The sequence below is a fragment of the Arvicola amphibius genome, chromosome 9 (assembly GCF_903992535.2).
Source record: "Arvicola amphibius chromosome 9, mArvAmp1.2, whole genome shotgun sequence".
NCBI classification, from domain to species: domain Eukaryota; kingdom Metazoa; phylum Chordata; class Mammalia; order Rodentia; family Cricetidae; genus Arvicola; species Arvicola amphibius.
In genome coordinates, this window is record NC_052055.2 from 61,071,843 (window position 1) to 61,084,111 (window position 12,269).

The following is a 12,269-nucleotide window of genomic DNA, read 5'->3' on the forward strand; positions in this document are numbered from 1 at the left end:
CCTCACCCCAGAAACTCAAAAAAGAGCTGAGCTGGCATTTTCCCAGGGACAGGGTACAATGGAGGAAGAAATGGAAGCCACTCAACAGGCTCACAGGCTACAGATGCTTCCTGCTCTGACATACATGACACATCCGGGCAGGAAGCCCAGGCAGACAATGGAGAGATCAAGGCTGGGTGACGGAAATTGGAGCTCTCTAGGCCAGGAACCTCTCCCAAGAACTAGGCTCAGATTAATGCTCTCTGTTCTGTCCTGGGGGAGAGAAACCCCATATGTTTTCAGAGTTTTCTTGAGGTCCCCAGAGGTGAAACCCAGGGTGTTTCCAGGCTTGGGCAAAACCCTTCCACATCCCGCCTCTGCGCTGTTAGGCCAGAGTTCGAGGGAAAAGGTAGTACTTGCCGTGGGAAGGATTGGGTAAGGGAGCTGTGTACTCTGTCTTTTGAGGAAGGGGAAGGAGGTGTTGTTCTAGATCCAGAACTGAAACATGATGCTCCCAAAGGCTGTGCCAAGCCCTCCCCCCCTGCAGCTGAACACCCAACAGAATCTCCAGGGGCACCCCAATCAAGAAGTGTCCCCCTTACTTGTCCTCCACCATCTCCTCTCTTCTCAGGGACAGCAGCCCAGACTGAAGCACAGTTAGCCCATGGAGGTGGAGAAGTGAGCAGAGACTTCCAGTTCTGGAAGAAAGTGCCTGTTCTCCTCAACCCAACACCCATGACCTTGTTGGTTCTCAGGACAGGTTCCTGAAGGCTGCTCAGGTCCACTGAGATCCCAAACCCAGGAGAGCCTCTGGCTGGAGTGTGGCTCGGAGAACACACCAGGCTATGCAGGCCTTGCGTTGGATCCCAGACCAGCGAATAAGCACTAAAGAGCTCTTGTTAGACACTGAGTCCATGATATTCCCTAAGCTTTGTGTTCTGAATACAGCAATGGCACTGGATGCCCTGTGTACTGCCGGCTCAGCCTGTTCCCCCAGGTTCACCCCAGACTCCACACTGAGACATCCTGCCCCAGGTCACCCTATATCAACCATCTATCATAGAGTTGGGGGTTCTGTGAATCTGCTCCCCTGCCCTCTGGGCAGCCTTTGGGTCCATATCCTGTATCTCTGACAGCATGCCTTTCTGTGTCTTGGAAATGGGGATCTGGGAACGTGGGAATCTGTACATACAGATCCTCAGGTCTTTCCTAAAAGTATCTGAGCAAATGGGCTTCTGGAGCCTTCTCCATAGGACACAAGACCAGCTACTGAGAATGAATGACAAAAGCACTTTATTGGGGATGAGTAGAGAGATGAGCCGGGCTGCACAGGACACCAAGCAGTCTTTGTTCTTGCGGAGCCCATTGCTGCTGAGTGGCGGAGAATGAGCACAGTTGTAGCAGGAAGATGTCCAGGATCTGGGGAGAGGGCGTGACTGGAGGGGCTGCATGTAGCCCTGAAGGAACTCCTGGTCTTCATCCCCTCTGTCCATTGGGGTGAAATCAGACACCCCTCCTATCGCAGGGGGCGGTTACCAGTCCCAAACTGAGAAGAAGCTACCAAGCTCCAAAAGAAGATCATCCTGGAACTGAGGGACCAGGGCAGAGGGAAGAAGATGCTGACAAGATGGGCTCTGGGGAGGAAGAGTGGAGGTGAAGTGACGGAAGCTGGAGACACCAGCAGTGGCCAGCCCTGCCAGGTTCAGGGCCATCAGGACCCCTCTCTTCTATCGCTGGGACCTCTTGGTCACAGTGGTGGTAGAGGTAATCTTGGTACCAGAACTTCCATAGACGCCACCACCAAATCCAAAGCCACTTCCGGAACCGGAACCAGAGCCAAAACCACTCCCCAGGCCAAGGCCGATGCCAGCACTGCCACCAATGCCAGCACTACCACCAATGCTGGCACTGCCACCAACTACCGCTGGAAGGAGAGACAAAATACACAGTTATTCTCAACTCCAGCAGTCCCTAATGCAGACCCAGAGGAGAAAATGGCATGGAGCAGAAGGTACTTACAGATGCTCACAGCACTCTGGCATTCTCCAGACATCCTGGTGGGGAGAAAGAGCCATGAGCCATGTAGAACAGAATCCCTATTCCTTCAACACATAGATAGTGTGTGCTTATGTCAGCCTTAAGCAACCACATACTAACGCTTGAGTGTCAGCCTATGCTCTGCTGGTCGGTCAGTAAGTACCAGCACCCACTGAAGCAAGAATCCTGCTGAGTCACCCAAACCCAAGCGGCTCACCTGCACTCCTCGCCCTCCAGCAGCTTCCTGTAGGTGGCAATCTCCACGTCCAGGGCCAGCTTGACATTCATGAGGGCCTGGTAGTCACGCAGCAGCCGGGCCAGGTCCTCCTTGGCCTTCTGCAGGGCAGCTTCCAGCTCGGAACGTTTGCTGTAGGCGTCTTTGAGGGCCAGCTCCCCACGCTGCTCTGCATCAGCCACAGATGCCTGCAGAGTCTGGCACTGTGGACAGGGACATTGATGGGCAACATCAGTTCCCTACTTTAGAGAACTTCACACCTGTTTCTTCTCCTGGGTCGGCTTCCCTTGGTTAAGATGATAGAATTCTGTTCGTTCTTCTCCACACCTTTCCTGACCCAAGAGTTCCATTCCTAACTGGGGGGTGAGGGGTCAGGGCAAATGCCTTTAATCTCAGCACTTAGGAGGCAGAGGCAAGCAATCTCTGAGTTGGAGGTTAGCCTGGTCTATAGAGCAAGTTCCAGGACAGCCAGGGCTAAACAGAGAAACCCCATCTCAGAAAGAGAAAAAAAAAAGAATCCCATTCCTTCCAGACAGAACACATCCATGTAGGCATGAAACATGACCACAGGTCTCAGATCTCACCCATAACCTCACCAGACCCACAAAATAAAGATATATAAAAACTAGGGAAGACTAGTCAGAAGCCCTGTGTTTGGGATGCCACACCACATTAAACAAAACATGCTGTGGACATCTGTGTGGTTGGTATCATGAGGTACAAAGGCCCTATAGACAAGCCTGGAATCTGCCAGCCTAGTGCTTTATCTGCTTGGCCCCCATAAAGGCACCCACACCCACCTGCTTCTTGATGTTCTCGATCTCTGCCCGCAGCCTCTGGATCATTCTGTTGAGTTCTGAGATCTCATTCTTGGTGCTCCTCAGGTTATCTCCTTGTTGGTCAGCTGAGATCTGGAGCTGCTGCACCTGATACCCAAGGGAACAGGCTCTAAGGTTTACAGCAGACCCAGTGAGGATAGCCATAGATGGAAAGGTGGTACCAAAGGAGATCCCAGGTCAAACAAGGATCATTGGTACCCAAAGGACCCACTCATCTCACACACATACCTTGGTCTGGTACCAGGACTCGACCTCAGCCTTGCTCCTCTGGGCGATCTCCTCATACTGGGCTCGGACCTCAGCAATGATGCCATCCAGGTCCAGGTTCCGGTTGTTGTCCATGGACAGCACCACGGATGTGTCTGAGACATGTGTCTGCATCTGAGACAGCTCCTACAAGACCCCACGACTCACATCAGACCCCAGGAGAGTCAGTCTCCCTTAATCTCTGGCTCCAGCCTCCCATTTCCATGGAGATGACTGTGAAACGGGTCTGATAGAAGCAGAGTTAATATCAGGGATGTTATGTGTTGGGTGGAAGGCAACAGAATGGAAACGTGATGGGTAGCAATGGCTTCCCTAGCAACCTCCAGCTCTAAGTCCTTTTCTGGGCCATGTGGTCCTCTCCGCTGAGTCTCTTGCACCCGTCTTTTCTCTCTATGACCTTGCCAAGAACCCATTGCCTTGACATAAATTGTTGGACTACACTAAGGCCCATGACTTCTGACGCACAGCCTCGCAGACGGGGGTTGTCTTCCTTTAAATGGAGGACAGAGGGCTCACCGCTTCATAAAGGACCCTCAGGAAGTTGATCTCATCCTTAAGGCTGTCCACCTTGGCCTCTAAATCGACCTTGATCATGTAGGCAGCATCCACATCCTACAGAGGTAGAAGAGAAAAAGGAAGAGGATGAGGAGGGAGGAAAAAGAAATAAGGAGTCGGAATCACTGTTGATCAACACCCCAGGAGACCTTATAGCTTTTTATAGCAAAGGTAGGGGAATCATTTGATGTGCTCTGCCACTAAAGCCATCAGAATACATGAAGTTCACTGTCCAGATGGGTTTTCCTCACACACTTACTCCCTTTTAGCTCTCACACCATTGCCCACAATCCCAGGCAGAACCAATGAAGATAAAGACAGGCAGACATGAGCTAAACACAGGACTTAAACCAAGGGCCACTTCCAACAGAGGTGCTACAAGATCTTCCTTCATCCTCCCTGGCTTACTTTCTTGAGGACCACAAAGTCGTTCTCAGCAGCTGTACGTTTGTTGATCTCATCTTCATACCTGGGGTAGGGACAGGAAGACAAAGACCACCATGAGTCATTTTCCCAAGGCCTGCTGCTTGTTCCCAACACCTACGAATTTGGAAACACCCAGATCATGAGCAGCACGCCAGCATACGGCCACAGCCTTGGCCCTAGTTTATTCAAAGACATAAAAATGAATATCCGAAAGAGTGTTTTCAGTGGACAAGATGTGAGGGGAACCTCAGCATAGTGACAAGATTAAATCATTGTAAAAACTGTCATGATTCTAAATTCTAGGCAAACACTCCAGTTTTCTTTCCTTGGTGTGTGAATGTGTTCATTTACTCAGCCCCATCCTACAGAGAGCGAAAGTGAAGCTTCTATGTATTGTTTGTGTCCATGGTATGTCCTACCTTCTCCCTCCCTACTCCCCATTTAATTCAATTCTCATATGGTAAGAATACTACCCCTACTAAAGACTAAAAAATCCAAAGCTCATAGATTTTAAGAAACTCATCCAAGGTCACACACAAACACATACACACATCCCACACACAGCACATAATACATACATACATACATACATACATTCATACACACAAATCTATTTCCAATCTATGTAACAATCTATATTACAATCCATGACCAAGCTAATGCTGCTATTGACCCATTTTGTTTCTGAACCTCTTTGTACCCAGCAAACCTAAGGAACCTAAACCTATCACTGATTAAGGCAATTAGTGGTCACTTGGCCTCTGCCCGTGAAAACATGATCATTTGAATATGTGGCTTAGAGGAGCTTTTCTTTGGATTCCTCAAGCCTGAAGTCCCAAGCCGCTGAAGAGGAGCCTAGATTCGGGCCAGCCCTCCCGCTCTCCACATACTTGGCCTTGAAGTCCTCCACACTGTCCTGCATGAGCTTCAGTTCTGACTGTAGGCGCCCTTTATCATTGGTCAAAGAGTCCAGATGTTTCCTCAGGGCATTGATGTAAGTCTCAAAGAAAGAATCCAGGTTTCTTGGGGATGTGATGGTTGTCTGCTGCTGGAGGAGGTTCCATTTGGTCTCCAGGACCTTGTTCTGCTGCTCTAAAAATCGCACCTGTGTTGAAAAAAGACACAAGCTGCTAGTAAGGGCCAGACGCTTCAGCAGGAGGGTGTCTGAGGCTGGCACCAACCTACGTGGTCCAGGCAGTCAGACCACCTAAGAGTCACCCAACTTGGCCATTACATAGCAAGCCCAGGGTACCATCATGACAAGCATGCTACTGGGCCCATCACAGCTTATAGAACACAGTGTAGGGTTGATGCAGGTGCAGCTTTCTAATGACAGCAGACCAGGGTGCAGGGTTAGGGAACAGAAGTGTCTGTGAAAAAATCAAATCAAATGAGACCGGGAGGTGCAAGCACAGTTATGGCAGGTGCTTGTGTTCAGTGGATCCTGACCCACAGTGAAGAACAGACACTCAGTAAAGACTGCAAACAAGCCAAGCATGGTGGTGTGCCTGTATGAGCCAGCACTCAGGAGGCTGAGGCAGAAGGACCATGAGTTTGAAGCCAGTGTGAGCTACACAGAAAACCTGTGTCTCCTGAATCTGCAGAAGACCAAGTTCACACATGTTCTAAGACTCAGTTAGAATCCACCCTGACGAGAACTTCCTGCAGCTTCTCTCTCTTTAATGCACCTAGCCAGGCCCACCAGAGAATGGCCTAGCAGAGCATCCCTATGGTATCCACAAGGAATGAGATTCCCACCTTCTGAAAGGTGAGCTGAGAAGAAATGTGGAAAGGAGGGATCAAGAGCCCTCAGTCTGTCACTCGAGTCTGTGTCCCTGGCCTCCACCAGCTACTGGAGGCCTATCTGAGCTAGCAGGAAGAGCAAGTGTACCCACGCATTCTCTTGCCTCAAACACCTAAAGGAACCAAAGCCTTGATGCACAGCCATCCGGAACAACCCAGGCAGGAGCACCACACTGGTCCCTGGCCATAGATCTCTGAGTAACGAGACTCCAGTTGAGTCTACACAGCGGGATCTCCAGATCTTGCATGGAAGTGGAAGCTGGACTAGAGAAAACAAAGAGCATCCCAGCACTTGAAGCAGCCTCAGACACAGAGGTTTCTCCCGGAGACAAGAACGAGTACGAGATGACCTCCTGGCTCGGACCCAGGACTCAGGACTCGCTCCCGCCACCCTAGATCATGGCAGGCTCACTCGCCTTGTCAATGAAGGAAGCAAACTTGTTGTTGAGGGTCTTGATCTGCTCACGCTCTGCCGTGCGGACTTTCTGGATCTCTGGGTCAATTTCCACCTGAAGAGGTGTCAGCAGGCTCTGGTTGATGGTGACTTCCTGAATACCTCCAGCAGGACAGGCAGGGAAGCCAGAACCACCTCGACCGTTGAAGAAACCTCCAAAACCACCGCCAAAGCCACCAGCACCAAACCCGGCACCGAAACCTCCAACACCGAAGCCTCCAGCACCACCATAGCCTCCGCCTTGGCAGGACCCAGCCACGCTCATGGAGATACTCTTGTGACCCCCAAGGTTGTAGAGACTCCTGCTGCCGAAGCCCCCAGAAGAGTATCGACCTGCACCCCCAGACATGGAGGCTGAGCTGAAGGCCACCCGCTTGACCCCACCGGCAACGGCTGAGCCACTGCTAAAGCCCCGAGAGACTCCGCGGACGCTTTGCTGTCTGGCAATCATGGCTGAGAGAGTAGGCAGCTGCGATGAGCGTAGAACAGAAGCGAAGAGAGGACCAGGTTGTGAATGCCAGAGCCCTTGGCCCTTGGAGCTTATATGTGCTGGAGCAGCAGGGCTTGGTTTCAGGGGCATAAAGGGAAAAATCCGAAGCATCCCTGGGCTGGGCCGTTGGCACAGGTCCATCTTTCTTGCACCTGTTGAGCATGTCACTAAACACACCTTCAGAAGTCACTGGGAGGGCACGGCTTATGGTTCTATCCCCTCCCTGGGCCAGTGCCCCAGGGCATCCTGCATCCCGGCCCACCTGGCTCAGCCCTGCAAAGCCCCGCTGCCCTCCCACCTTCCTGGCCAGCCTCATGGGGCTCCTGCTGCAGACACAAAGCCCTGTCACCCCTAATTTCATGCCACAGACTCTGGAACCTGAGAATCCGGGTTCCAGGGCACAGCCTGCCACTGTCAGACTATCCTGACCAGAGCAAGTCTCTCTCTGAGCTCAGCCTCAGTACTTGTAAAATGGAAGGGCAAATATTTACGTTTCCTCTCAAGACAAGTGAGATCGTATCATGGAAGGGCACTTTGTGAGCTGTCACAGACAGCTCTCGGAGTCTGTAGCCTTCATTCTTCTCCTCCATGTGTCCTTGGCCCTGCGTTCACCTAGGAAACGAAGTTTTTCTCTTACAGTTCCAGCCTGGTAGCCTGTCCAAGCAAGACCCAAAGGAGCTCCTGTCTGGGATTTCACCATGTGGCCTACGACCACCTTGGGGCTCTCTGGGCTTCCTCAGAGCATAGCATGCTTGGATTTTCCACTGTGATCCCAGAATTCTGGAAAGAAGTTCCCAACATTCTTGATTCTGGGGACTGCTTTGATAATTCAGATCCCCCCTTCTCCCAGGCATGTGTGTAAACTGCAAAATCCTAGTTTTACTCCTAGAACCTGGGTTCCTTCTAATTGACCTGTATCCAACTACACTCATTTCTAACTAGTGATGCAGCCTAGGGCGGTCACCGGGCCCTCTGAGCCCAGCCAACTCGTACGGAAAACAAGACATGTGCCTGAGCATGGTTGATGAGACAATGTGCCCAAGGTGCCCAGTGTACAGGAGGTCAACAGGCACTCACTCTCATCCTGCCCACTAGGAATCCAATACATCTGTGTTCCCTCCCCATCTATCATTGAGAAAAGAGCCAGGTGTGAGCAGCAGCAGCCACCAGCAACCTGGAAAACCTTACAGACCCGGACCGCCCCATGCCAATGTTCTCTCAAAAGCTTCCCTGATGCACGAAGAACTCAGGGTAGGTGTGGAGGAATGAGCAGAGGTCAGGTCCGAGAGATGGAGCTACAGGGAAGACCAGACTGGCCAGGACTGGCTAACCAACAATCCTCCTAGCTCTCCCCTCTCTCTGCCCTGCCACTGTCCAGCTGGCCACAATAGACCTACACTAGGGCCGGGAGTACTGGAGCCCAGAGTGGGGGGGCTGGAGCCCAGAGTGGGGGGGGCTGGAGCCCAGAGTGGGGGGGCTGGCGCCCAGACTGGGAGGGGGCTGGAGCCCAGACTGGGGGAGGGCTGAAGCCCAGACTGGGGGAGGGCTGGAGCCCAGACTGGGGGAGGGCTGGAGCCCAGACTTGGGGAGGGCTGGAGCCCAGACTCGGAGGGCTGGAGCCCAGATTTGCACATGGAGCTAGAGCAGTTGAGCATAGCAGATCAGGGAGGTGCTGCCCCTCTGCTCCCAGTAGTTGCTGAACACCAGTTTTGAGCCAAGCACTGCAATCAAAGGACAAAGGGACTATAGGACACTAGCATGCAGGCCTGTGCATGCCCACCCTAGTCTGGGAGTAGGTGTGGCTTGGCAGAAAGGTGCCAAAACTTCAGATCTCAAGGGCCCCCTGCTGGGGGGGTGTTCTGAGAGTTACCCTCTTTCTGCCCTCCTCTCTACACACATCCCCACATCTCACCTCTGTCCTCCACAGGTGCTAAGGCTTTGGTGGGGATTGGCCAGATAAAGCCCCAGGGGGCTCATGACATGCCCTGGGTCTTGTATGTGGAACTATAATACTCTCAGTGGGGGAGATGGCATAAGGCTATGGTCATGTCAAGTACTGAGCCAAAAGAAAGCCAGAGCTGGGACATGATGGTGTGTGCCTTTAATCCCAGCATTCCAGAGGCAGAGGCAGGGGGATCTGTCTGGAAAAATAAAAACAAAACAATAACACCAAAAAAAAACCATAAGGAGAGGAAGCCAGGACTAGAAAAGGGAATCTTCAGAGAAATGGCACATAATGCCTCAAAACAATCACCTTCATTTTGTGCCTGGGGTCATCCAAACCACAAAACCATGACTGAAGACTTTCCTGATGGTTCCTTGAAACATATACACATCCTTTCACTCACAAAACAGAAGTGGGAATCCCAGTGCCTTCTGGGTAGAAGCAGCTCTCTTAGAATGTCTGCCCTATGCTGAACACCAAGAGCTTCTCTTGGGACAGTTTTATTCAGCCATTCTAGTAAAGTGATGTTGAGGCTTAAAAGGTTGTTTTTTTGCCAGGGACAGGGGGTTGGTAACTCATGCCTTTAATCCCAGCACTTGAAAGGCAGAGGCATGCAGATCTCTGTGCATTCCAGTCCAGCCTGGTTTACAAAGCGAGTTCCAAAACAGTCAAGGGCTGTCTCGAGAGAAAAAAAGAAAAGGAAGGAAGGAAGGAAGGAAGGAAGGAAGGAAGGAAGGAAGGAAATAAGAGAGGGAGGGAGGGAGGGAGGGGGGAGGGAGAGAGAGAGAGAGAAAGAAAGAAAGAATGAAAGAAAGAAAGAAAGATAAAAAGAAAGGTTGTGTTTCCTTCCTGAGATCCAGCATCTCAAAATTAATGGCCATAGAGGCCAGTGCTCTAGGCTTGACCTCAAACCTCATGACCTCAGCTTTCCGTACACTGTTTTATATGGTGTCTCAGCCACCCACAGTTGATGGCTCACCAGAACGGTAGCAGGGTCTTGGGGACACAATGCATGCTTCATTCCGGCTCCTTTCTGTCCCTACTCTGAGTGATTGATAGCTTGGTTTGTGTGACCCTGTACTAACAGGTACTCAACAAGTCATGGCATGGTCCCCGAAGGCCAGTCTTGTACCCTCCAACTAGTTAAATTCAAATTAATATAATTGTAAATTCTATGATAAGCCCAGATCAAACAAGAAAAATGTTCTGCTTTCGATGTATATCCTGTGACTTTATTAAATTGGAATCGCTGATACTTCACAGAATCCTCAACCTGTAGATAAGAAACTGCAGGGAGACACAAGGAAGAACTTCCCAAATGAGATTGTTTAGTCCCTAAGGTAAGAGGACCAACCAAGAGTTATTTCCCTGGGCACAGGTAAAAGACAAGTGTCCACCAGGAGGTGACAACTGAACACTGGTCCCACACTCCCCTGCAGTCCTGTGCACACACCACTTTTGTCCTTGGTGACCCTGCTTCCTTTGGCCACCTGCCCAAGCATGGCTCTGAGGAGTAAAGCCAGATGCTGTCAGGCATGGAGCAGGAATGGAGGGCGTGTTTCTTCAGAGCTTTCTGAACGAAGGAGGCAAAGCCTTCCCATTCAACATGGGATTACAGATCTTGAGGCCTCTGCCACTGTCAGCCCCAACCTGGGGAGCAGTGTGGGAAAATATCTTGCCTTCCCTGGTCAGGTGGGTGCCCTGGCCCTACTGGGTCACCTAATCTCAATTGCCCCACGGCCTGAGTCACTGAGGGAGCCAGAGCCAGCAGAGAGATCAGAAATCCTGTAGGAAAGAGGCCAGTGTTCAAGGAGGCCCGTGAGCAGGGAGGAAGGCAGGGCTCTTCCAACCAGGGCCAGAAAAGGTCATGGATCAGCTAGCTCAATCTTCTGCCACTGGCAGGTGCCAGCAGGGGCTTTAAACCCTTCCCACTCCACAGACAAATACTTTTGCTGAAGCTTTGAGACAACAGGGACAGAAGCCAGGCTATCACTCGCACGGCAGCCCTGCCCTTGATTAGGAGGTGCCTCATGGGAAGGATCCCAGTCTGTAAGTTACTTCTGAGCTCAATGACATGCTGGATAAAACTACATCGCTCCATTCCTGGGCCTCAATTTATCTTCAACGGAGCTACTTTTGGCTCTGTCGTCAACTTATTGTGGCTTTCAGGCACCTGTGCCCTTTCAGACACCCCACCACCACCAGCAGCAGCAGCTGCCGCCTTTCCCTCCAGCGAAGTAACAGTTTGGGCTGACGGCCTACCAGTTTCTCTTTCTCTGTGGATTGCATAACCCAGTGAGGGGCCTGGGCTTTGGGGCAACATTTTTCAGATTCTATATCCAGTTCTGCAGCCCTAAAAAGTTACTTAACCACTCTGTGTCTTATTGTCCTCACTGTTGGAGAGATTGGGTTAGCGCTCAGAGGGTCCAAGCGCCTATGCTCTCATCTCCAAAAGTGTAAAAGTGCATGAGGAGCCCCTGGAGGAAAAACTCAGGGGTGTCGGGAGTGGTGTGTGTGGGGGGGTGTTTGCCAAGTCAAGGTGCTGTGTTTCTGGCTTGGAAATGGAATTTGATTCAGGATCTCTGTTTGTATCCCCCATTTTTGGCTCAACCTTCCTGAGTCCTCTGGGGAGCACTGCTGAGCACACCGGCTCCTGCCTAGAGTGCTCAGCCACATTCAGGCAGCATGGGGGGGGGCGCTTAGACTAAGCACAGCCTGTGGACAAGATGGAATGGAGAAGAAATAGCTGGGCCTCCACCTTTTACATGTCAGTGAGGACTGGGGTCCAGGCTGGGGAGGAGGTGCAGAGAGCTGAGAAGGCAAAGAGGTTACCTAGGAAACCGGAAGCTGGGAGGGTGGAGGGAACTTCAGTAGGAGGGGGATAAGGCTTGAAAAGCCCTAGTCACGACCTCTTGAAATAGCGTCTGGAGAGTGACCAGTAAGTATTCTGCCAGCTTCTGAAGCAGGAGGGAGAACAAGCCTCCTTGGGCAGCAGAGGAGAAGGTGCCTGAACTGGCCCTATCCCATAGCCACACTGATGAATATCTTGCATATCACCATAGAACCTCCATCCGGCGATGGATGGAGATAGAGACAGAGACCCACATTGGAGCACTGGACTGAGCTCCCAAGGTCCAGATAAAGAGGAGAAGGAAGGAGAACATTAGCAAGGAAGTCAGGACCGTGAGGGGTGCGTTCACCCACTAAGACGGTGTGACTGATCTAATGGGACCTCACCA

The 12,269-nt window shown here is 51.5% G+C and overlaps 1 protein-coding gene across 1 annotated transcript; it reads right to left on the minus strand.

The window, feature by feature from the left end:
* Positions 1-1,706: 1,706 nt before the first annotated feature.
* On the minus strand, positions 1,707-7,085 carry LOC119822630 (keratin, type II cytoskeletal 4). The gene is made up of 9 exons (XM_038342079.1): positions 6,558-7,085; positions 5,229-5,443; positions 4,321-4,381; positions 3,874-3,969; positions 3,319-3,483; positions 3,052-3,177; positions 2,234-2,454; positions 1,999-2,033; positions 1,707-1,903 (listed from the first exon to the last, which is right to left on the minus strand). Exons 1-9 carry the CDS (start codon positions 7,044-7,046, stop codon positions 1,707-1,709), a joined length of 1,605 nt encoding a protein of 534 aa, XP_038198007.1. The 5' UTR covers positions 7,047-7,085.
* Positions 7,086-12,269: the final 5,184 nt, after the last annotated feature.

What these genes read in the sequence shown, in the direction of transcription:
- LOC119822630 (XM_038342079.1), bottom strand. Translation starts at nt 7,046, where the DNA reads ATGATTGCCAGACAGCAAAGCGTCCGCGGAGTCTCTCGGGGCTTTAGC. An exon ending in TCGAGAACATCAAGAAGCAG is followed by an intron (nt 2,455 to 3,051) that starts GTGGGTGTGGGT and finishes CCCTGTCCACAG; the next exon opens with TGCCAGACTCTGCAGGCATC. An exon ending in CCAGAGTGCTGTGAGCATCT is followed by an intron (nt 1,904 to 1,998) that starts GTAAGTACCTTC and finishes CTCTCCTTCCAG; the next exon opens with CGGTAGTTGGTGGCAGTGCC.